General features: G+C 41.0%; 1 protein-coding gene across 2 annotated transcripts in view; it reads left to right on the forward strand.

Moving 5' to 3' along the window:
• Nucleotides 1–26,221, forward strand: part of KLHL29 (kelch like family member 29) — a 386,838-nt gene that overhangs the window by 227,484 nt on the left and 133,133 nt on the right. Inside the window, exons 4-6 of one of the 2 annotated variants that reach the window (XM_033054932.1) lie at nt 14,003–14,116; nt 21,303–21,444; nt 22,183–22,731. In XM_033054932.1, coding sequence (XP_032910823.1) covers nt 14,003–14,116; nt 21,303–21,444; nt 22,183–22,731 — 805 coding nt within the window. The remainder of the gene's footprint in view (nt 1–14,002; nt 14,117–21,302; nt 21,445–22,182; nt 22,732–26,221) is intronic. The other variant, XM_033054933.1, reaches the window with a different exon arrangement.

The raw sequence follows: 26,221 nt of genomic DNA on the forward strand, positions 1-26,221 counted from the left end.
AAAATTTCTTCCTAATATCTCATCTAAATCTCTCTGCTTTTAGTTTAAAGCCATTCCTGCTCGTCTTACCACTATCTGCCTGTGTAAAGATGTGGCAAAGATTTTAAGGGACTGTTAGAGAGCCTCTGGAGACAGAAATTGAACAGTATTTTCATAATTATTCCACGGACTGGTCTGCATGACGTCAATGTGATTCATGCATGGTCATTACAATATATCTTAGTGTCCAAGTAGAAAGTGGGAACCAGATCCTAGGGGGAAATAAAAACCTGTTGTATGTCTGATTTTGGTATAAAGTACAAACTGAATCATAAATAAATGGTTAGGTTCTGTCTTGAAAGTTGGGGTTAAATAAGGTGGGAGGCACATTTAGAAAACCCCACATATTCATAGGCCATTGGTACATCGTTTGATAGAGATTATCTCTGAAGTTACAATTTGATGATAACCAGCACAGCAGTAATAGTGTGTAGTAAATAATGAACCAAATACAGAATGCTTGTTATAATTGAAACAACCAAACATTTATGACCTAAACTTTTGTAAATGCCTCTGCCTCTTATAAGGGGAACAGTGAGGATTGCCACCTATTTCTAAATGCAGACATTTTGCAGAATGATTTCTTTTTGCCTGCTCCCCCCCAACACTTCTCATTGCATCTCTTATTCCTCTTGAATAACTATATTGCATTTTGTACAATAAATGGCATTTGAGTGTGTATTGGAAATGACCAGGATTGGTATTAGAAATTAAATAAAATATTACCTTTTTTTTTCCTTTTTATAAATTGCTCCAACGGTAGCAAATTAACAGTAAATTGATAGAGAAAGGTAAGCGCAGATCCTTTAAATCATAGTGAAGTTTTTGGCATTCAAGCTAGAAGTGTCTCAATTTAACACATCATTGGTTTGTATTATTAGAAATTTCATTGGCTTGTGGAGCGTATGATGGTTATGCTCTAAAATTGAAAGTACATAGACTCAGGACTTCCACAGTAGGCTGAGCTCTCACGCAGTTACTGATCAGTGTGCAGCAACTGCCATGGCTTGTTAATAAGCACAGGCAAGCCACCATTAAAACCCTACTTGCCACTGTATAGAAAGATTTTTAACAGTACTTATTTTCTTGTTTATAGTTCCATATCAATCATGAAATGGGAACTGAGAGACCAGTAAATGTCATTTGCCACTTTTCAAGTGGCATGAATTTATCATCTTCATTGCATTTCATCACATTCATCTGTTTCCTTCCAAACGGGAGTAGGGATTAGAGTGGGAATGTGTCTTGAATCATTAAAAGAAACTCTACTTAAAATAGTAGGGTAAATTAAGCTAGCAAGCTTGTTTCAGTTAATATTTAGCCAGTGTGATCCAAGCTCTTCTTGTACTGTTTTGAGCCTTGTTCCCTGAAAATTATCCTAGAACCCCCTTGCAATAGGGGAGATACTTGGTTAAATAATAAAATATTTTTAGATGCTTGCTAAACTTTAAGAGGGTCTTTATTTGCCATTTTTTATGGCTGCCTTCTCCAGGGTATATTTGGTGGGCACTTAACTAGGGTTTATTATGTCTATAAAGTCCTAGCACGATGTATATTCCTTGTCATGTGCAGGCTATGTTAAATGTGCCTTCTGTCACGATCATGAGGCTGGTTTTATTCAGATGGTGGTTTTGCCATCTGTGGGGAATGAGAATTTCTCCACTTTGGTGTGCTGCTAGGAGGTAATTACTTGGGACTTCAGATACGGTGTTTGCCTTTTCCTCGATGTGCTGGACTCATCTGTTTACAGCCTTTTTGCTCTTTTTGCCTGATGTTCTTCATTGTTCCTCACTGAATAAAAATTGCTAAAATGCTTGTGGTGATGTAGCAGAAGAAGCTGATGTGTCTGAAGCACAGGTGGTTCCGCTGGCTTGTCCCAGTGGTGCCCTGTCGGCAGGGCAAAGCATGGGCTGTGCTGGGGACATGCCTGGTGACACAGCAGTTTGGGTACAGGATGCTTGAAATGCTCTGTGCCTCTGCAGCACGATGGGATGTAGGCATGGCATGTCCCAGGCTGGGTAAGGACACTGCTGGGCTTTTATCAGGTAATTACAGGTCTTAGTCATGGGATGGAAGAGTGTTTGAAAACACTTGGGAAACCAAGTACTGAAAGCTCCCAAGAAGAGCATAGCAGGATCAGTTAGCAAGTTGGACCTGCTCTGCAGGTTGCACATTAAATAGTCTCATTTAATCTGTTCCATGTGCTAAAATATCTCCTCAGCTGAGAATACTCAAATCCAACCCCAGTATAGGCAGGCAATTGATTAAGAGGTGCAAATCCTACCACAGTCATGCAGATGTATTTGGTCAAGGACACTGCGATTCAGGACATGGCTCCTTTAGCACAAAGAATATCTACACCATCTACACTCTCACTGAGACATTGCTCTGCAAAGCCCTTTTTTTAATGGAGCCAAAACTGGGATCTGAATGAGTTGTACTTGAAAGCAATTGTCTCTCTCATTTTAATTAATCAGTACTGGTTGAATACTACTGGTTGAATAATGTGTTTAATGAATAATGCTGTTGTCCATCAAATAAATTATTCAATTAATCTTTCTTTTTTGCATTAGCTAAACACTTCTATAGAAGTTTGCAAATATCCATTGAATAATCTATTAGAATGATGCATTGCTTTTCAAATATACGATACAACAAATAATTTTATCTAGTATTAAGCCAAGTTTTCCCTTAATTAAAATTTGCATGTATATAACAACTGTGCCTGAAGAATCACAAAGACTTAAGGTAGTAGCAGACATGAGGTGGAAAGAAGTGTTTCTGTTATTTTGGGTGATTTATATTTTTTAGCTGCTGTGGTATTGTGTTTGAAGAGTATGTCAAGGGATGGCAAGGGTTCTGAAGAATCTCTTTTTTTTGTTTGATAGAGTTACTTTTAGACTGATCTCTGAATTAATGATATACATTTTACCAGTGAAGTGCAGCCACCCTTGCAAGAGAAGTGCTTGGCAGTCAGTTCATTGTACAAGGATGGAGAATGAAGAAACAGACTGAGGAAAAGAGCCAATTCTACCACAGATACATTCACATGGCAGATTCTGACATGCAGAGAGCTCTCACTCCTATCAAACAGCTCAAGGAGCCCATCTCAGAAGGGCTGACTGCTCCTTTGAGGGTCCATAACTGAGGGTGGGTGGGGACCCAGCCTCCAGAACTAGTATTTACACCAGTAATACATCAGATACCTGGACAATAACAAAAAGACTTGGTCAAAGCTCTAGTATGAGTAGGGTGATGGCTGACCACTGCTTCCTTCAGACACCAACACCCAATCTAGTGGGCATACACAGATATTGGGGCTGGGAGGCAAAAGGGAATGTGCCCAAAAACCCTCTGTCCATCTTGCATCCCCTGCCTCATTTCTGCTGACATTCCAGTGCACCCCATGTCCAATTCTGGAGGTGACAAGTTCTCCAAGTCTGGCTTTCAAAGGCCTTCAGGTGCCTCTGGTTTTTCAAGCTTTGGGTTTGGCCTCCTTAATTCCATCTCCCTGGAGTTGAGCAGAAATCAAGAGCCCTCTGTGCCTTGGCAACTATGGAAATTCCTGCAGTGCCTGGCTGTGTTATTGAAGACACCTGACTACCCTGAGCTGTGGCCCCAGGAGGCATGGCCAGCTGTGGTGCCCAGCCTGCATGGCCCCACTCTGAGCTGCTCTGGGAGGTGAGTGTCCTGTCCCCAAGGGGGGACTCAGGCACTGGGAGGCTTTAGCTGTGGAGCTGTGGTGCACAGGGTGGCCCACTGGGCATTTTACACTAAAATTTACTGAAATAAAGGATGGAAAGCCAGTCCTGTTTTGATTCAGAGGAGGATGGAAGTCCTTTAGTCTTGCAATTACATTTTTCTTCAGCTTCCAGTTAGTAAAATGAAAGAATAATTTAGAGGTTCAGAGGATCTCCAAGAAGTATGAAATAACCCCATGACTGCTGCATTTGGGCACCTTGAAGAGACTCAAGGAGCTATGACTAAGGCCATTAAGGTCAACTGCTTTTGTCTCAGCAAGATGCAGTGGGTTTTGATGTTTAGCAACTTGGTAAAGGATGCTTTTTAAAGGGAAAAAATAAGAGTAATTTATTCAGGAATTTCAGTCCTGGGCTTTATTGCTAACCCTTGGGAATGTTTTTACAACAGCTCACCGTCTCTCTAGTTTTGAGTGTCTCTCAAAATGATGTAGGCTCTTGATCTAGCCAACTTGCCTGTATCTTTAAGTTGCCCTTCTTATGATTGTGGATTCAATTTAATGCAAACAGGATTGTGTCTAGGTGACATGATCAGACTGTGTTATGCAAACTCTTACATTATGACATTCCTCTCACACTAACTAAAAGCTTTGTTGCAACATATTAATATAGAAAGGTTTATTTGTTTTGCTAGTAATAAAGGCTGTATATTTGCTGTTTAGAAGTAGTAATAAGGTTGACTTTTACACAACCTTGGGGAGAAAGTTGCGTTATATATTTATTTTTGAAGAGTTAAAAATTAAAAATGCATCTTGTGTATGTTCAGCTGAGACGAGAGCGAAGGAGAGTACATACAAATTCCATCAAATACAATTAGCATAATCAGAGGCTGGATGAGAGCCACAAATGATTGCACAGGGGGAAAAAAAGTAGTTCCTGGGATCTTGGTACATTGCCTGAAGCTGAAAGGGGCACAAAGCAGTAGGAACTATTTTTACCCAAGGGCAATTTTTTGCTGATACTGCCCTTGCAAGCAGCTCTTATTTTATTATTTTTATAGATTCTTTTTCTGCCTTAAATTTGTATACTGAATTATCCATGAGGATAAATGTCAGAATGGATTAAGATTAAATTAGGAACTAGATATTTCAAAACAAAAAATATCCCTCCTTCCTATGTACTCCCTTTAGTTTAGTCTAGGGTTTTTTGCACGGGGAGGAAGTTGGGGTTTTTTTCCCTGTAGATGCACTAGGCTGCAGCTACACAGACCGTATTTTCCTTTGAATCTTTTTACATTCAATTTTTCTGCACAGATAATTTAACTTCCAATATCCTATCTTCTTTAGTTTAGGTCATCATTCTCTTCATAGAGTTCCTGAATTTCTTTCTTCTGCTTGTAATATAGCTGGATGATGTTCTTTGTCATTTTTTTCCCCTTTTTCCCTTTGGTTCTGCTGCAGTGCACACGGGGGCATAGGCAGAGAGTTTACAATGGCTCCTACCATCCAGAGAGTGATGAGTAATTTAGACCATTTGTTATCCAGGGCTGCCAGAGTCCAACTTCTAACAGAGCTGATGGAGAGAAGTAGGTATGACACTAAAATTAGGTACCTGTATTACACTGTTTAGCTGCTGCCCCTAGATCTTACCAAGTTAGTTATAATAACCCTATTGATGTTGCTGGATGAAAGTTCAGTGCTAAAAAACTCCCCCCATGTTGTACACAGAGGCTTTGCCTATCTACAAGACAATCTTTTCCCTCCTTGCTTCTTTTTTTCCTGAACTGGTGCTTTTTATCTGTCACTTTGTGTTTCATCTCTTGTTTTCTCATCATCTACTCCCCGTTTTCCACTCCCTCTGACACATGCAAATGCTCAGGAATACATTCATGCATTCGTACTTTATTAGTCTTTCTCAGATGCATACTTTCTGGTTTTTATATTTTGCTGGGCTTGTTTTGTTTGGCATTCTTTTTACATTGTAATGCAAAATATGCTTAAAGGTGTCTATTTAAAACTGCAGTTGTTTAAACACTCCAAATGGTCCCTTTGGGAAGGCAGAGGAGTGCAGGGAATGCAGACGAAGGCGACTGATGATGACTTGTATGTAGCACACCTGCCTTTGCCCACAAAACTGTGTTTACAGCATTGATCTGACCAGTATCTGGCTCAGAGCAGCTTCCAGCAGTTGCTTAGTCTTTAAAATATTTTTTTTTAAAGTTAAACCCTCTCTCACTTTGTGTATTCAGAGATCTTCCACAAGAAAAATTCCAGTGGGCAGGAGTTGATCAGTCGAGCACTACCAAGATGTTTTTGAGAAGCAAGCACACACAGCTGGAAATAGAGCTTTCTTCCCATCAGGGAAATGCCTGTTTTCTGAATATAGGAAAGATTTGGGGAGGTTTTTAGATACACCATTCTTTCCCTCTGGTACTCTTCCAGTTCAGATAATGCTACTGATGTCCCTGGGCTTACAGCTCGAGGTAAGATGCTGTGCTGGGTGTGTGACAGCTTTTCCAGACATGGAAATGTCACAAGTTTAAAACCTCCCGTTTTATGCCCTATACAGCTGTAAACAGAAATTTTATTCCACTGAGAAAGGCAGGTTTTTCATTTGCCCAGGAGTTAACTCTCCTGGCTAGTTCTGAAAGGGCTCAAACTCCCTCAAGCTTGGTATTGAAAAGCTGTAGCTTTTTTATAGCTCTTTTAATTTTATTTGAGAAATTTTTAAAAATTTTAAAAATAAAAATAACCAACAAAAAAAATAAACAAATCTGAGATCTACCTAGTTCAACCTTTGGTAAATAATTTCAACATACAAATTTACTCATGAAAGAGAAGGAAATTAGTCTCTAGATGACTAATTCCAGAGGCAAATAAATAATTTTTAAATAACAACAACAAGAGTATCTTACACTTTTCACCTCTTTAAGAATCACAAAGCTTTTTAGGCAGCAAGTGCTGTATAAAATGAGAACAGGGAAAGCTGTTTCTACATGTCCAGCTTGGTGCTCAGTGTGGCCATGATGCAGTGAAACAGTGTGGGACTGGATGAGAGGGCTCCTGCATCTCCTCAAAGCAAGAGGGGAATATTAGGCAAGCAGAAATGTAATTACTGGAGTTGAAACTGGGCCAGGACAGTGGGACTGACAACACATTCTTGGGAAACGTGCTCTTTGATCATAAATATCTGTGAAGCAAGCTTGCCAACCATATTGATTTTGGCAGTGGATCATCACTGACAGCCAGGATCTGCTGCCCTCCTGCTTAAAACAGTGCCCTAATAGGTTTTTGGACAAGCAACCAGGGCATACATAGAGAACAACTCCCAGGACACATTCAGCCCATCACAGGTTCCATGAGTGTGTTGGCTTGGCCCCTGGAGAAGTCTTGTCCAGGTGTTCAGTGCCAGGACAGCAAGTCCTGCCTGTTTGGGAAGTGCTGACCTCGCACAGAGCAGGTACAGGTGCACTGTGAGTGTCCAGCCCACTGGCAGCAGCAGCTCTGTGCAGGTGCCCATCCTTACACTGAGGCTCACCTGGCTCTGCTCCCTTTCCATCATGAGCTTTGACCAGAATGAAACATGAGCAAAGCCTGACCTGCATGACAGCTTTTTTTTCCTTCCAACTCTGCATTTGGGAGACAGTTGCTGGCTTTACCAAATGTAAGACCCGACTTTCAACAGCCAGCATATTAGGTAGTGATACTAACAAACTCCTGGTACTTTTGTTCTTAAATGAAATTGAGTATAGCTGAGAGGAGGCTGTAGGTTAAAATAATGAGATGAAATTGGAGAAAGTGCAAAATAATACCTGCACATCATCCAAATGATCTTTGTGTGTGAAATGCATAGAGATTGTGCCCTGATCATCAACTGATAATTCCAAGTCCTACTGTAATGCAAATAATAACCAGATATTTAGGATAGATTAGAATTTACTTTTGGATCCATTAGCATTTCTGTTAAATCTGACAAACGATTTAGAAAATCTATATGAATTCAAAGAGCCTGCTCATCATTTTCTGTGACAGCTGGGTGAATACTTGACATCTTTGTGCTCTTAAAAGAACATATGCAAAGACTTGATTTAATTTGTAGGGTTGAGGGAATTTATTTGCCTAATTTTGAGCCCACTAGCACATGATGGATTTGAAAGTTCAGTTCTAACAGGAGTATAATTGGATACTCATTTCACTTAGGAGAGAGCGTGATAGAAAGGGTGAAGAGAGAGATAGAGACATGAGGAAAATAAAGTAAGAAAATGTAACTGAGAATACTCTTGAAAAAAATTGCAATGAGATTGAAAAAAGAATGTAGCAATGCACAGCATGAGAAAAAACCTGTACATACAAATAAGTTACTCTTTAAGGGGACAGAAGAGACAATATAATACATTCTTAATCATAGTGTCAAATGTCTTTTGGCAGAGAAGAGCTGATGCTTTAAAATTTACTCACTGTTATAGTTGAAAACAAAGACAAAATATTAAGTGTCTAAGTTGTGGGAAGGGAGAAATGGATGTTTCTCTAAATGCTTTCTCGAGCTCAGTAAGTAAAGCAGCTCATCTGATATTCAGTGTTGCAAGGGCAGACCTTCAGCACAAGTACCTGGTGCAACAGTCAGCTGCAAGGGAGGGACACATGGCCATGGCCAGACAAACCAAATCCCATGGGTGAATGTCCACCTTGCTGACCTGCAGCTGTTGTCTTATATCTCCTGTGGTTTCATTTGGGAAGAAGACCATCTCACACTACCACAACACTTAGCTTGATCTGTTCCCTGCATGCAGGGAAAGTCCTGGGGCCATCACCAGTGCCAGAGTCCTGTCAGTGACAGGATGGGCATGGTGTCTGCTGGCAGTTACCGAGAGAACATACTTAGAGATGGAAGTGGCACTGTACCAAATGATAGTGAAGGAATCTTCCCATACAGCTCCTAAATACTTTCAGAAGAGACCAAGATTTGGATTTGCTGATTTGGATCCAACCTGCTCACCTTTGCCTTTTGTTCAGACTACAGCAGTTTCTTTTCTTTCCATTTTTGAAAGCTGGTAAACCCTCTGCTTTGGTCCCTAATGTGCACAGTGGGATCAGTGGCAGGGTAGGTTTCTTCTGTCTCTGTGCTGCTGAGTACTGCTGCCATGTGAGCAGCACATCCAGTCCAGTGTCCTTCCTCATCCCATGCAGCATGTGGGACCAGGATTCACAAGCAGCGCAGTGTGCCAACATTCTAAAGTAGCTTTATTAACAGTCCTTAGGGAATAGCTCTCCATATCCCTCATTTATCTTTTAAATTAGTCTCTTAGCAGAAAACAAGGGCAGGAATTGAGTTCGGTTTCAGTCTAACTCAGCATTTCTATTTTCCGATTTACTTCCAAATGAACCGGTTCCTGATGTCCCTCCCCAGCCTTTCTTTTGCCTCACATGGGACACAAAGTCCCTTTGCAGCTGGTCACTGAGGGGTCCAGTTGAACCAGTGTGAGCCCAAGGCATTTGATGGTAAATCTCTGTTCAGTGCTGTAGGACCTTGTCAGCTGCTCTAGGTTTGGCTTAGTACACAGCAAATAGAAGTACTTCTCCTATGATACTTGTATTTACTTTCATTTTTAGGTAAAAACTACATTTTCAGCTGTATCCCTGGCAGCTTTCATTAACACTCCTTGTTGAACAGTAGCTTTTTCATCTTTGTGCTTTACTAACATTGTAAAATTAAATGGGTTTTTCTCTCTTTTTGATTGTATCCTGATATTCTGTCACCTTTTGATCTCTGTGTAGTGCACATAGACTGGAAATTCCTTGAGGTAGAGACTCCTGGGGAAGGAGGGTGTATGGGGGTGTATTTTTTCTTTAGAGGGTGCCTACTGTGGTATTGTGAAATAATAGTAATAGCAATATTCTTTCTAATACTATTATAATTATTGTTGTTGTTATTATTATTGTTGTTATTTCTTCCACATTACCTTTGTAATACCTAGAAAACTCAATTTTGTTTAAAGTGTATTGACAACTCTAGGAAGAGAGGGAAATGACAACCTGCAGACACAGCAAATGGCCTGAAGTACTAATACATTTCTGACTTTATACAGCAACTTCTCCTTAATCTGATCACTGGTTAATTTAATCCTGTTTCCTTTGATTGGATCCCTTGGAACCAAATAATTTGTATTGTGTTTTAGTCTGGTATTTCTGATCATTGTCTTTGTTAATTTGATCAGGATTGATTGAACCAGTCATTGAAAATAAATCATATAATTAATCAGATGCAACATTAGAAAAGCAAGCCCTCAGTGAGTCTGTTAGCTTTTACCTCTTGTTTTTCTTCCCCAGTATATGAAGCTTGGACTACTTTTAGAAAAAGAAGATGAACCTTTTTATAATATCCACAGCTCAGTAGTAGAATGGGAAAGAGATGCAGATACCTCTTTATACATTTGTTTATTTCAAGAATAGAATAGAATAGAATAGAATAGAATAGAATAGAATAGAATAGAATAGAATAGAATAGAATAGAATTATTTCAGTGGGAAGGGACCTACAGTTACCATTCAGTCCAACTTTATATCTCCTCTCAAATCATCTCAATGTCTCAAATTCTGTGACACTTTCTGAGACAGGAGTGTTTGGTGGAAGATCTTGGTTAATGGCTCAGCTTTCTTGCTAACTCAGTGATTTTAAGAAAGTCAACATGAGATTTGAATTTGGCACAGAATTACCACTACACATAAAAACAAGATATGGCTCTGTGCTTTATTCTAATAACATCTGGAGAGTCTGGTATGGTCAGGGCTTGTCTGAAGCTGACAGTCATTCCAAAAACTGTGCTATGGGTGGAATGGGGATTTTGGATTCACAACAAAGATTATTTTGGTTTTCAGCTGTTGTGTGGAAAGCATGCCTCAGGTTTTTTTTCAGAATAGGTCTGTGGTCCCATTTTGCTTCTTCTCGCAAGATGAATAACTGTGACCAAAGTTGGCCATTTTGATCTGCACTGTTAGTTATTTATAGATTTGTGTTCTTACTGAGGCTTTATTACAACAGACCAAGGCTCAGCTTGTGTTCTGGAGGCAATGGTTGTACAAGAACAGCTACAACTCCCCTTGCTCTTCTGAAAGCCACAAGTTCAGCAGGGGACACACCACCTCTTAAGGGGTATTACCTGCAATGACCCCAGGCTGCCCTTCCTGGCAGTTGATCTGGGGGGAATACAAGGGCTCTGTCTGCCCTGCACCCCTCCTAGCAGGAATAGCAGCTTCTGATGGACCATGACCTGCAGCAGTGGAGGAGGAGAATTAGGAAGATCAGATAACGACTTGCTGTTGTAGGTGAGGTGTCCCTACCAAAGGTCATTTAATTTTAGCTTGTCCTTCCCTTCATGGCTTACAGAATCAACTTGTGTTATTTAGTGCTCACTATAACCCCTCTCTCTCCCCCACCATTACCTTGACATTTCTTGAGTTGCTTTTTGTAACATGAATTTTCTTTAAAAGATACATAACGGGATTTTCAAAAACAGAAAAGTCTGGCCAAACTCGCATCCTTGCTGGATTTCCTCTTCTTAATTAGTCCAATGGCTCGAGGTGGATGCCTAGAAGAATTTAGTCTTAATAAAAAGTGAAGGAATGTAAATCAATGAAGGAAGTAGAGCTTAATCTTGATGGTACCCACTTATCCTTGGATGACAAAGGACTGTTTAGCATCACAAGTTGCTGGGAACAGAGTAATACTAAAGGATCATCCCATTCACACCCAAAATGAGAATGGGGTGTCTGGAAAAAATGTGAGCGATGTAGCACAATTCTGACATGTGTACCAGTAACACTAGACCGAGCTATACCATTATCAGTTTTGCTTTAAATCATGTGGCTGTGGACAGCAAAGTATGTCTAATAGCCATTTTGTAGATTTATATCTTGGGATGCAATGTGTTTGCCATAAATCTTTTAGAAGGATGGTGGTTGAGGCACCTGAGGCAGTCATGCTACTCCACGAATCCATTCTGCTGAAAGAAAACAGGAGAACTGGGCAGCTTCCTACTGGTAGCATGGAGATACAGAAACAAAACAAGCAGGAATGCTTTGATGTAAAACCTACAGAGCAGAAAAATGGGAGAAAACAGTGACTACATTTCCAGCAAAACCATATATTAGCACTCTGTTGTAAATCAAATTAAATGACTGCCTCACTGCCTGATCCTGCACTGAACTTCTTGTGTTATTAAAGCTCTGAATCTGAATGGAGACAGGGTTGTATCTTGAGACCTCATTCCCAAAAAGCATCTGCCAGTCACGTCTGGTCAGAGCAGCTTTGGGAATGTTTACCTTCTTTTAGGAACCAGCTGGGAGATTGATGGGTTTGAGCTGGTTTAGAACAAACTTGTTTGAATTTTAAAAGGCATTTTTGTCTGTCTGCGCAGAGGAAAAGGTTTTAATAGCAGAGGAGAAAAGGTTTTAATAAGAATCATTGAGATCCAAGATTTTGGGTTGAAAGGGACTGCAGTATATTATTTTGGTATTTTTCACTGTGTAATACATTCACATTTCTCCTACACAACCAATAATTTTAACAAGACTAGAGCAACTACAGGAATATGCAGATTTTAGATGTTATCTTGGATGTAGAAAAAGGGATGGATTATTTAAGTGTATAGTCTCTGAGAGAAATAGCTAATTCTGTTGCTGTTTTTCACATCTTAATTTTAGTGACTGCATAACCTACCTTCATAAGATGCTCTTAATTGAACATTTCAATATAATTTGAATAGTCTAATATATCTGGGATTCCTCCTCCACTTCTTAAAATATGCTGTGAAATTTATTAGTATTAATGTACATATCCCAGAGCTAATTGTTTTATCTTGTAAATCAGTTTCTCATCTTTTTACAGCTTTTACTTTCATATATAAAAAATAAATAAATTCTTGATTAAAAAGTCTTTTTTGTTTTGCAGTGGAAAAAGGGGGAGGGGGTCAGATTTATAAATGCAAAAGGATTTTTAGTTATTTTTTAATTATTTACAAATGCTGAATTAAAGGACAGCAGAGTTTAAATTATGCATTAAATTAGCATGTTACTGATGGAAGACATTCAAAGAAAGTTGAAATTTTTTAATTGCTGTGATCCAAATTCAGCCACAATTTAATAGCTCAGTTGGTGTTGATGAACTTAAGGCAGTGATAAATCCAGACCTGTAGGCTTATTTTTCTTTTTGCTGTGAAAGGTAAGCATGCTGTTTCTACAGTACTGTCTGTCCTTTTGTTTGAGAGTTGACCGAGTATACTTTGATCCTTTTTTTAGAAAAAGAATTCTCTGTTCTCCCTTAAAGAAAGCTTCCCGAGACCTGGATCAGATTATGGAAACTAAAGTGAGCACACAAAAGTGCTTGTTAGAAAGTGAAATATATGTGCAAACTAAATGTGCCCTTGATGATAGCCTTATTGATCAAGCCAAGTTAATAAATCACTAATATCACGCAGCACTGTTCAACACTCACAGGCTTATATTGGTTTTCTTTTTTTTTTTCCCCTTTCTTTTTATGTGCCTGCTGTGTAGGCAGAGAACATGCACTTTCCTGCCACGGACTGTGTACTACAATTGAAATACTGAGTTCAGAGGGCTTGAATGTAAAATGTTGGCATCCAATACAACAAAAAGGAACTTTTATAGCAGTAACTTAATACTGGGATTAGAGCCTTTTATTTCCTAAGTATTCCTCTCTTTCTTTCTAATGCTTCAGGCCTTCATCCAGAATGAAATTTGGGGTCCTGTTTGGATAATTAAAAGAATTCCTTGGGAAATTTGGCATGAAAATGCCATTTGGAGTGACTTCTGAACCTAGCAATGGCCAGCATTTGCATTCAAGATAAATGTTTAGTTTTCAACAAGTCGGCCTTTAGGTTGTTCTTCAGTAGCTGTGCCAGTACATAAGGGCAACATCCTTTGTGTACCCTTGGGATTCTGGTCTGACAAGCACTTACTCCATTATTGCCCATATTTCCTTAAGCCCTCTGACAAAAAGCACTTATGATGAAGTGGATTTATCTGCCCCTGCCATGGGATGCCTGCAGGATCTCTGAGAGCCCTCTCGCGTTGCGCAGTGCATGTTCTCTGTAGCTGCCACGTTGTTCCCGGTGCCGCGCGTTTTCTCCTCCGTCGTGAGATGGTTTTGCATTCGTAGCTTTGCTCTGATTTGGGGTTGATCTGCATGCAGACCGTGTTAGCAGAGGAGGTTCTGCTCAGGCTAAAGTGGGGCTTCTGTGCTCGAACCCAGTGTCGTGCGCTGATGTCCCTGGTGTCCTGGAGCAGCAAGTGTCGCAGCCGGGACCTTGGTTCGATACCTCAGCTCCGTTCCCTGATGTTCTCGCTGAGAAACGAAGGCAGCTGGGTGAGTACCTGAGCCTCTGCTGGTGCAATTTGCCAAGACAGAATACAAAGTAGCATTTATGAAGCACTTCTTGTCATTTCATGGTCCTGCATTCATTCCTAGCTCATGATTGGAGCACTGACGTGAGAGCAGTGGTTGTACTGGGCAGTCAGCCACCAGAAATAGATACCACCTGTGGTCAATTCACAGCCCTTTTCTCTCCCATCTTCTGTCTTCTTTTCCATAATCTCATTCCTTCTCTTTCCTTTGCAAACCTGCTGCTAATATGGATGGTGAGCCTTAGAAAAGGTTAACGAGACAGAAGCAGTTGACCCTTTCCCAGTATGGATTTATCTTCCATTGCATTGTCAAAGCTTGAGAATTTGGGCTGTCTTATTTATGAGAGTAGCTAAGGCTCAGACAGGAAGGTTGGGGTTGATTTTGGTGGTGGGAAGAGGCTGACATGGTCATGGTCATACACGTGCCTTCTTATCAGCTCACAAACTGAGAGGTGAGAAGCTCTGCTCTGCGTGGAGCCAGGATCAGGGCTGGGTAAAGGTACTGATGCTGTGCTGGTCTGGAACTCCTGTGGATGGGGGAATGCACCTCACTCAAGAGAGAAGCTGCAATATGTTTCATTAGTTCAATAAGTTCAGTGGAATTTAAGGAAGTTTAACAGCGGTTTACAAAGGTTAAGTAAGTTTAATGATGAGGTTCACCTTATTAATTACTGCACGGAAGAAGTGCACAAATGCAAACCAAGTTGGAATCAAGCTAGAATGTCTTGCACAGAGACTAGAAATGCAAAATGATAAGGAAGACTCTCCCAATCAGTCATGAGGTACAGAGTGGTGGAACTTAGGTTCAGGCAAGTCCAGTCTGAGCCTCAGACAAAGGTTTATATCTAATGAAAGAAATATATAGAGTGAGGAAGAGCCCTCTGTTGAGTCACAAGGTTCAGAGTGGACCTGCTTTCTTTCTAAACTCCTTATGGAGCCTTGGTGCAGTTAGGTCCAATCTTAGTTTCAGACTTGGACTAGGGGTTATATCTAATGGAATTATCTGTAATAAGTTGATAATAATTAATATTGAGTAGCTACATGAATTAGTAATGTTTCATTAGTATTAATTTAGGTTCCTGACAGATTTGCCATTGGTTAAAGGTCTCACTGTCTCAAGAAGCCTTCTTGAGAGTTGTAGCAGCTCAAGTAAGGATCACCACCATGCAACCAGGCTGCCTGGCCAGAAGACCTCAAGAAGGCTCACTTAGGCTGTCATATTTATGGAATAAAGTGGTTGGGTTATAGTCCAATTGCATGTGATGGAAAAGGTATGCATGAATCTCCTTGTATCCACAAATTTATTTTCTCTTTGATTGAGTCTTGCAAAAGCCACCAGCTATTCATGTGTAAATCGCATGATCAGTGTTCCAAGCTCATGTGCATTGATGCTCACTCTGTCACTGTTTCCTTCATGGTTTTTCAGAGAACAAGTTGAAACTAGAGAAGTTCTTGGCCTGGACACGGATCAGACCTTTACTTCCTTTGCAGCCTGTACCAAACTACCACAGTTTGGTTAAGGGGTGGAGTGCCTCCATCACAGGGATGTGGGCCCTCTGCACTCATGGGTTTCTCCAAGCCTGTGTCATAAACCTCGAGGTGGGGAGTGTTTTTAAATCCTCTGCAAAGCAAGAACAGGTGCAAACTTTACCCCACTGCTGAGCCATGTGTCTCTGAAGGCTGCCATAGTGCTCCAGCGCTCGCACTGACTGGTGGGTCCTCACTGGATGGTGTTTGAGGAGTTTAAGTATTGAATTATTCTGTCTGCTCAAGAGGGAACTTAGAATTCCTTTGTGTTTTATGCGGGACAGTAACATTTTTCCTCTGAGTTAACTGTATTACTTTCTTTCTTGCGGCTCCCACATTAGTTTTGGGAAGAGAAAAACAATGTTGTGTCATCGCAGAATTGCCTGGTGATGGGAAATGTGAGGTAGATGAGTTCTTGTCTCACCCATGAGCAAGTCCTTGAATGAGGTTTTACTGCAGGACTGTTCTTTCTGTTCCTCTTGCGTGCTGGCCTGTCAATATCTGTTAGGTTTTTAATATGTTACAGTACATCTGTCTCTTAAAACAAGAGTTTAATTTCTGCAGCCCAGCCATCGCACAGCCAGTGCTAGGGAGATACTGCTGTCATCACTGCATCTTTAAAAGCTCTGCTTCCACACTTAAGAGCTACTTTGGCCATGCACTAAACTCAGAAATATACTTGGGTCCTGTCCAGCACTGTGTAGGAATTTACTCCAGATGAAGATTTATCCCTGAATGGTTCAGATTTTACATGCATGCCTACAAATAATACCTGTTTCATGCAATATTTAACAGTGTGAACTACAAATTAGGCCATAAACTCTTTGGTGCAGAGACCACTAAACTTTTTAGCGCATCAGACACATCCAGACTTCAAACCCAACCAGAGCCACCAGTCACTACCACTTAGAGGCATAGAGAACAGCGTTAAAAGGAATTCCCTCATTAAACTGAAGTTGCTTTTACCCATGACAGGCCATAAAACCTGAATCTGTGGGAGGGAATGTTTTCCTCTATGTCTGCATGCATCTTAACCTTTTTATTTTCAATGGGAAGAGAAAATAGACTGGGTTGCATATTGGATACATTATCTTGGTATTAAGCTGCCATTCCCAATCTCTTTTGGAAAATTGGAACAGAGATTCGCTACTTCTCATCCATCACTTTAAATGAAGGCCTCAGTAAAACAATTTTTATTGCTGTGAATCACAAATAGTATCCCTCTTGACAGATTAGTTCTTTTTTGCTCATGAAACTGTTAGAATAGGTCTTAGCACTCTGAGCCGTAGCAGGATGTATGTCAGTCGTTCCACAAGCTTTGGGAAAGTTGCTCAAATGTGTTTATAAGGACCTTCCAGGAGGTGCTTGCTGGTGTTAAGCCTGGGGAAGGTTGTATTGGAATTTTTGTTGTTAGATTTTTGTGGGTTTTATGTTGGGTTTTTTAAGTCCACTAACATAGTCTTTGATGCTGTTAGTAGTACCCTAGGTTTTATGTTTCAATGGATGGTCTTACTAAAAGTTTAGATCTTATTTCATTACAGATTTGTAAAGCTTAGGACGTAAAGTCAGACTTAGTTGTAGCTTTGCCTCTTTTAACACCTGAGAGTAGCCATATACAGCCATGGTGCTGTATATACCAAATCAGTAATTCCCAATCTTTAGCACCAGCTGATGGCTGTGAACTCATGAACTTTCTTGTGGATATTCTGAAAACCCCCATGAATCTGAAGGTTTTAATGTTTTAATATAATAAGGTTCAGTGGACCAGCTGTACAACAATTACTGTTGCCTATGGGCCATGGTTTATGACTGCTTGAGCTACAAAAAAAATATGACAGTCTGGCAACTTGTCTGTGTTAGTCTCTTGTAATTCCAGAATTGTTCTGTCTTGATCCCTTCTGCCTGTACATCTGGATTGCAGTTAATTTCTTTAAAACTGGGAGACTGCTCCCTTCTGGAGTTCAAAGTGGCAGGTGGTGAAATGCAGAGTTTAGCTGAACATTTTTACTGGTTGTTAATGATGGCTTCAAATTAAAGAGGGAAAAACATCCTGAGTTTTGATTTTGGGGTACTCTATCCATGACAAAGAGCACAAATTAAACATTTTATGGGTGCTAGAAGGATGCTGATGATTCCTTAAGGAGTCTTTGTAGTCTGCCAGGAATTTCAGAAAATTAACTTAGCCAATGCTGCTGTTGACTAGCCAGGCTTTAACAGAACTTTTAGAAACCTTTTTGGTCTTTTCATGTAAATAGGCTTTTGGCAGAGATGTATACCCAGTAGATTTTGTAATGCATTTCCTTTTTTCATGTGTTCCATGTTTAATTCAAACAAGCATCTGACATGAAAGCTAAAGATAAAAGTGTAACATAGTACAATTAGTTTCTGTGAAGTCTGTGGATCACTAATGGAACACAGCTCTTCCCCCTGCACAACCAGCATAATACAGGCCATTTTTTGGTCATTTGTGTTGTACATTAAAAACATCAAATGGAGCGCTGTCGTGGGCCTGAGCGAATGGACAGAAAGTTCCTTTGTTTGATAACGCTGGAAATAATTTCACTTTCCAGAGACGCAAATGGGTAATTGCTGCAATCAGATCAGAGACATGTAGCACTTGTAATGTAACCCTTCATGTATTAAGAAAAATAAAGCAGAAATTAGATCAGAGACCAGAAGTATGTATAGGTTTTAAAAGGAAGTTCAGTAAGCTGTTTCTCTGTTTCCACCACCATTACTGTCTGTGTTTCATGGACATTGTTGTGATTTCATACCAGCTGATCTCTGGCACTTTCTGATTGAACAAACACAAGTTCAAGAGTACAGTTTGGAAGCAACCTACTGGATTTGTGTGTTTAAATCCACCGAGCCTCTAAGAAGCAGGGTTTGTGAGAATGTTTAGTGAAACACAATCTGGCATTTAGTGAAGGTGAAGGAGGAGCATTTATTGACAGCGAACCTGATAGCCTCCTTCCTCTTTTTTAATGCTCAAAGTATGGAATTTAGGTCTGGATTTGGCTGCAGACTCTATCACATGTGTTTGGGATGGTGCTCTAGTTTTTTTGGAAAATAAGTTCCAAAATAAGCAACTGGATTTTTGTAGGATTTAGGAGAGCTGTATCACATACTGCCTTCTTTACCCATTCTGGACAAAACATACAGGTTCTTTTAAAATTGTAGCATGTATGTCATTCTGTATTATTTAAGGTAGAGGATTTTTTTTTCCTTATTTTAGGTCAACACTGTTTCAAAGCAGCTTGGGACTATAACAAAGTAAAACAAGGTGCTTCTGACAATGCCCCACAATAATGACTGGTGTGTATTTCAATCCCACTGATATGACCCAGTTCATACAACAAAGAAATGGAACACACAGATGCCACATGTGGAACACACGTGGCATGATTTGAGTCATGAATCCTCCTTTTGTTTCTTAAAAATGCCCATTTCTCTATATTGCATTTACATTTTTTTTAAAGCTTTACTTTAGAATAAATATTGGTATTTCTGGGAGAAGTATTTTAGCTGATATATAGGCAGAGAATGCTGGTGGGTCTTTTACTTATTTATTCGTTTATTTATTTTTCTACTTTAGAGTGTTTTGGCTGCTGTTAAACAGTTTAGCTAGATCCAAAGGGATACTGCTAACATGAGCTGGTAAACCACCTGCAGTGGTATATCCTTGTGTGTCAAAGACCTTGTACAATGTAAAAGCAAAAGGTATTCAGATTAATCATTTTCTCAGGACAATTTATAAATAGAAAGCATTTCAAAACTGAGACTTATTTCTTCCCCTCTTGCCCTTTCTTCGCCATGAATAGAGCAGAGCTCTTAAAGCTCTTGACTGTCTGCATGTCCTCCCTTTATGTCTTTTCTGACTCATTTTTATTTCAATTGCAAAAGTTACAGAGATAGTTGAAATGGTGGGGACAGAAGTAAATGTGAATCTAAAGCCAGAATATCATTGTCCCTGGTGCAAATAAAATAGAGTAAAAAATCCAGAGAAATTACATTTAAAAAAAAATACAACCCCCAAACTATAGAAAATAATAAAATTGATGAGTTTTGAAAAATAGTAAGATATTAAGAATCACATTTGCCTGTGAACATCTGCATTGAACAAAGTATAGCATTTCTAGTGGGGGAAATCCCTCATTGTGGCCTCTGGGAGCAAAGAGAGCAGCACAGCAAAATCTGTGTCCTCTATCAAGGTCTGCACATACAAATACTGACTCCAGGAGCCCACCAAGGATAAAGCTGAGGTAGAAAAGGAAGTGGGTGTCAGCTGTCAGACTCTTGGGTGAAGGGGGGAACACTGGAGCAGGGCAGGTGCTTGTGGGGACGCCGGTGGGAAAGAAGGGCAGGCAGGAGGAAGCAGGTGCCTCGGGTAGATTTAAAGACAGGAGGAATGACTGATTGGCTTGGGGAAGGTGTGCATGAATTTGAAGAGGGCGTAAATGGGTTTGCTAATGACTTCCTTTCATGGGCTGATTGAGGTACTGGTGATGGGTGAACAGGCTGCTGGTGTTGACAGAGATTTCATTGGTACAGTGTGACCCAGGGCATTTATGGAGTTGCTGTACCCCCATCTCTGAGCTAAATTACTTCCCAGATGTGAGGCAAACAAGCAATCACTCAGACTGGTCTCCTGTTCTTTATGGCTTTACTCTTCAGTACTCATTCAGCAATAGGCAGCTGGTTCCGTTTGCTTGGTTTAGAGGTTCTGACACCGGTAAAAACAAGGCAAAACAAAAAAAACTTTTAATCTTCCAGCAATGAAATACACAACAGACTTAAATAAATGAGACCTGTTGGAGCACCCTTGTTTTCTACAAGCCTTTTCTCAGCAAAGGCGTGATTGTTCGGGAAGGTCCCCTAAAATTGCAGCAGGGGTCTGGTGTAGCATTTAAATCCATGTGATGGTTTCTTCATCAAGAGATCTCTTTCAGATCATGTCTGCTTTGATGATTATTCAGCCCAGATCCTTCCCCTGCTTTACAGCTATTTTAACCTCTCTGAAGACCTGCCAACATACCCACTTTAGCAGCCAGTGATGTTATGCTGCTTTTTTTTTATTGGCATTCAATTTCAAGAGTTGACAGACAGTAAATACGAAGACTTCTCTTTACTGTTCTACAGTAATTTGTCCTACAGTTGTAAATAAGTCTCTCTTGTTCTGCCTTCTGCTAAACAAAACTCACTATTTTTGGAAGAAATTGAGCAAACAGAAGATTGTTCCATTTTATGTAGCTGCCACTGAGTACATATTACGGTATCTGGGTTGTTGTTTGTTGGGGTTTTTTTTGTTTTGTTTTTATGGCAAATGAAGTGATATATTTCTGAAAACACTAGTTTGTTGTGGATTTCTTTTTTTTCAAATATATTGTATTTCCACATGGACATCTCATGCAAGCCTGGAGGACAATCTTAGAATTACAGAACTGTTAGGGTTGGGAGGGGCCCTGAAGATCATGTAGTCCAACCCCAAGTGAATGGTATTTAACAATCTCAGGATGTCCTCTTGGACTGTAACAAACGAGCAAGCTACTAGTTATGAGGAACCATAATTAATCCCAGTAGTCAAAACATTTTTGTTCTGTATTTTTCTTTCTCTCTTGTAGACACCTTGCATTTCCAAGACTGAAAATCAGCCTCAAGGACTTGCAACAAGCGTCAGGTGGGGACAGACACCCATCAATCAGTCCACGCCCTGGGACACTGATGAGCCTCCATCTAAACAGATGAGGGAGAATGAAAACCCAGGTATGTCTCTAATCTTATTTGTAATTCTACCAGGGAAAATCGTTCAGAGCAAATTCAATGCACTATCTCCATTTACCTCTGTAAATTAGACTTCATTGTGAGCCCTTTCTTTATTCTTTAGCAGGGGTTTTCCCTCATTGTAAAGACCCCTCAAGTTTCTTCTATGCCGGGGCTGATACAAATGTATTAAGATGCTGCAAGTTCATTAGAGTGGGATTTTTTTTTATCCTTCTCTGCCTTCACTAGAGGGAAAGGCACTCTGTAATACTTTAAGATTTCTTTTATGTCCAGAACTACCTGAAATGATTTCCAGCTTCCAGACACATATCATACATTGTGCTACTATGCCAGACGCCTAATTACAATGTCTTTGTAGTGGCTGGAGCACCATTATTATACACACAGAGTGTTTGTCAGGGAGCCGTGAAAGCACAGCGGGGAAAGAGGTTAATTTTCTTGGAAGTGTGCGCTTAAGCTGCATAAAGTGCAAAATACATAAAACCGCAAACATGCCGCATGTCACCTGACGAGTATTTTAACAATTGTGCTCACATCGCTGTAGCAATTTTATGCACTTACTGCTTGGGAACGGCCCCAGATCCCGAACTGCTTTCGGTGTTGTGCAGCGGGGTGTGTCAGTGCCCTCCACGGGTGCGGGAGGGGAAGGATGAGGGTGTTGATGTCCGTTCTCCCCCATGCCGAGCCCACCGCCATTGCCGGCCTTCCTTCATGCCGCAGGTGCAGCGCCCTGGGTCACCACGGTGGCAGCGGGCAGCCAGCCCGCCCTCATCACGCACTCCTACGGGATGACACAGCCGCCCACCTTCAGCCCGGCCGCCAACGTCCAGGCCCCTGTCATCGGCGTCACGCCCTCGCTCCCGCCGCACGTCACCCCCCAGCTCCCGCTGATGCCAGGCCACTACCAGCTCCAGCCGCAGCCCTCCCAGCCCCTCAGCAGCATGGTGGTCAACCTCCAGAGCCAGCCCTTGTACACCAACAGCCAACCCCTCAGCATGTCCTCCATGAGCGGCGTGGGCCCGGTGGCCCACCCAGGCCCTGCGGCGGTGGGCAATGGCCACCTGGCCTGCCCCTTGCTGCCGCCGCCGCCGCCGGCCCTGCCCTCGGCCGCCCTGCCCAGCAGCGCGCCCGCCACCAACGGGCAGGCGGCTGCCCCGCTGCCCCCCAACGCGGCCGCGGTGGGCGGCCCAGACAACACCAACGGGGTGCAGATGCTGCGGACGATCGGCGTGGGGAAGTACGAGTTCACGGACCCCTGGCACCCCAAAGGTAAGGCGGGCCAGCTCGGCCCCGTCGGGCGCGCAGCGGGGGCGGGGGGCGGCTGACCCTCGGCGTCCCCGCCGCTCTCGGTGGGCCCGCCAGCTACGGCGGCTGCCTACACGCTTTCCTAAAGTGCAGAGCTTTTGGGAGTCACTGAGGACAAAAAGCAGCGTGTTAACAGGAGGTACGACAAGCTGTGGGCGAAAAGTAGTGAAAAGCCGGCCCAGCAGATAAGCCGGTGTTCCCAAGGTAAAGCAGCCGTCATCCCATGCCTGTCCCTGTGAAATACGCCCCATGTTCCCATCTGACCACTGTTCTCCTGGCTGTTGTGCATCCGCCACAACAGTGACCACAACAATGCCCACCTTCTTCAGCCCTTGTCTTCCCCTGCTCTGGTAGGAGCTCAGGCCAAACACATATCAAAGTAGCTGAACAGCCCAACAAACAAGACTGCAGCTGAACAGCCCAACACGTTCAGCATTAAGGGGAAAACTCTTCATTACCAGCTTCATTGGGCTCAAATGCTGCAAAACTCATGACTGAATAGTCATGAGCGTTCTGAGAGGTTGACCTTTTCTGAGGAGTACTTTGTAAATGAGCCCCTCCACCAGGTCACAGTGGAGTGTTATTTCCGAGTGTCTTACCCCAGACACTTCAAAACTTAACAACACGCTATGTGCCGAGTTTCTAATTGCATTTGCAGTTTTCCCTTCCTCCCTTACAAATCACGACTCAGCCACATGTACAGGTAAAGCAAAATGGAGCTTACAAAAATATTAATGCAGACCTATTGGCAAAATCAATTAAATTGATTTTGTAAAAAACCAGCACCTTCATTAAGTCTGTGATATTTTATGTATGCATTTGTATTCAGACACAATCCATGTGTAAATTATTTATTTGCCACAAGCTATTAAGTTCTATTGTGTAGCTCTGTATGAAAGACAAGGAATCTCTATTAAAAATGATTAGTTCAATAACTCTTCCTGCTCTTTACATAAATTGTACTTTGGTATGTGTAAACCATTACCAAAGTTTCCTTGAAAAGGAGCTCAGATACAATCTCAGCAGTACTTTTGTAAAACTGTATATTTTGATTGCTTTTAAGTTTTCGACTCCAAACCCAAATATGATGAGGGCTCTTGCTGGATGATGAGCTTCTGAATTTTTCTTGGAGCTCTCCCTAGATGGGCTTTAAAGACACTGACCCAGTTGGGTAGCCAAAAATTAACAAATTTTAAGAGTATTGTTAATTCTTTCCCTTTAAAAAGAAGAAAAAAGCCCAAAGTACACAAAAGCAATTTGCCAGATCACGTTTATAAGTTACAAACTATTGATTTTGTGGAAGGAGAAAGGGGAGAGATTTATTCTCTAATCCTGGTAGACTGAGTTCTGCTAGATGTCTCTCTCCTCCATAGGAGCTATTTGTCTTCTAAGAGACATCATCTCCCCTTTCCATAGCCACCTATCCCAATTTGCTGCACTGGGTACTCAGATGCATGATCAAATTAACGCAATTTAAAGGATTACTTGGTGTCACTGGAGACATGTGCAAATATACAATACAAGGGAAAACACATAAGTTTAAACCACTTTCACGGCAGTAATTTGATCACATATCTGAGCCCTAGTGACACTAACCTAGTGAGACAAATGAGCACGTCAGTGACTGCACACTTGAGGTTAGGAATACTCCTAAATGCCTCACATACTTAGGGCCACCAGCATGAGCTGTTATTTACTCTTCCTCCATCAATTAACCTTCAGCAGATCTCTGGCTAGCAGATGAAGTAAACTTCAAATCAAAGCCTAAGTAAAAAGATCGTAAAATATTTAATCAGTCTTTAATATTTGATTTACAAATTCTTAGTCAGCCTTCTTGCTTAACCTGCTGTAAACCCCGGACTAGCCTAATAGTCCGAGCACCCTAGAGACCAGTCAGCCCAGGAGGTGTTCATTAAGGTGCAGAGCAGAGTTCCTCACTGGAGGATGCCAGACCTAGATCTGCTCCTGTATTTGGAAATGCCTGTACCTAGGAGAAGGATCATAAGGAGAATATGAAAACAAGCAGTATTTCTAATCCATGGCAACTGCTGACACATTAGCTGTACTTGTACCTCATAAACTGCAGGCTAGACAACTGTTTTTCCACGGATTAGGGAGCTTCTCTGTGACCACCAGCTATTGAGTTATTCCCATAGTGGTTTAAAGCAAACAAACAAAAGAGAATGAAGCATGCATATACAAATGTCTCATAAGAAGGACCTATTTTATAGAGATAAAGTAATCCCTTCCTCTGTTTCCAATCTAAAAAGCCCTTACATCTAAAGCTGTAATACTTCATGACACACCTGAAGTCAGAAAAGTTATATGTTGAATTTGCTTGTTTTGAATGAGAGAGAAACAATTTGGAAAGGGGAGACAAGTGCATGCTGAACTAGACCTTAAAATCTCACTAGAATAAGATTCTTAATACAAACTCCATGAGTTTCAATGTGGCTTGATTTTCTAATTATTTTATGTTTTAGTTTCTGCCCTCAGGGATTTCAGTCTCGAAAGCCTGACTGATTTCAGAGTCTTACATGATACATACCTTTCTCTCCAATAATGAATGGAAGCTAGGAGACAGTGCTAAGCTGTTCAAATATACAAGTTCAAACTAGTTCCCTACAAGTTTCATTTAAATATTCTCTCTCTTTCTTCGGGAACCTTGGCCAGTATTATAATAAGGGCCGCTGCTAATGGTCTTGAGATCTATCTCATTATCCTGTGGAACTCTCAATTATTATTTCACTTGACAATCCAGTCTTGTCCAGGTTTGAATAATTGCCCAGCTGTCCCTTAAGTGAAAGAACAGTTCTTGCTGGTTAATATGATAGGGTTTCTTATATTTTTAGATTTTCTTAGGGAGCTGATTTGAAACATGTTTTATTTCCCATAATTATCTTTCCTTTGGCTGTGTACGTGTTTGGGCCATTTTATACTGTGTTCATGCAGAACTAGGTTCTTACTCAGATGTTTCTAAATACACATAAACAAACAAGCTGCCAAAAGTTAAAGGCACTGCAAGGTGCTGTCTTCTTTGCAATAGGTCAAGAGATCTCACATGACTGAAAGAGTCGCTTCCATGGCTCTGCAAAAAATGCATTTTGATAAAACAACCACGATATACAACAGATATGCCATTCTCCAGTGTTACAGCTAATTTTTACCTAATTTCACTGAAACTACTTGTAAGAAAAGTTGTGCATGGATTAGAGAATCTTCTTGGTCAGGATGGGTTATATTCTTTAAATACAAGTTAACTTTAGCTACACTGTCTATTTACTCAGTGAATTTGTAAAGTTGTTACATTACCAGAGAGGAGAGACTTAAACTTTCAAAGGAATTACTGGTTTTACCAATGTATGGAGAACTGTAGAGCTGCCTTGTGAAATGCATGGGGTCTTTTACCATACACAATGAACAAGAGTTTTGGGAGGTATCTGCTGTGACCTGC

Source organism: Catharus ustulatus, chromosome 3, assembly GCF_009819885.2.
Source record: "Catharus ustulatus isolate bCatUst1 chromosome 3, bCatUst1.pri.v2, whole genome shotgun sequence".
NCBI lineage: Eukaryota > Metazoa > Chordata > Aves > Passeriformes > Turdidae > Catharus > Catharus ustulatus.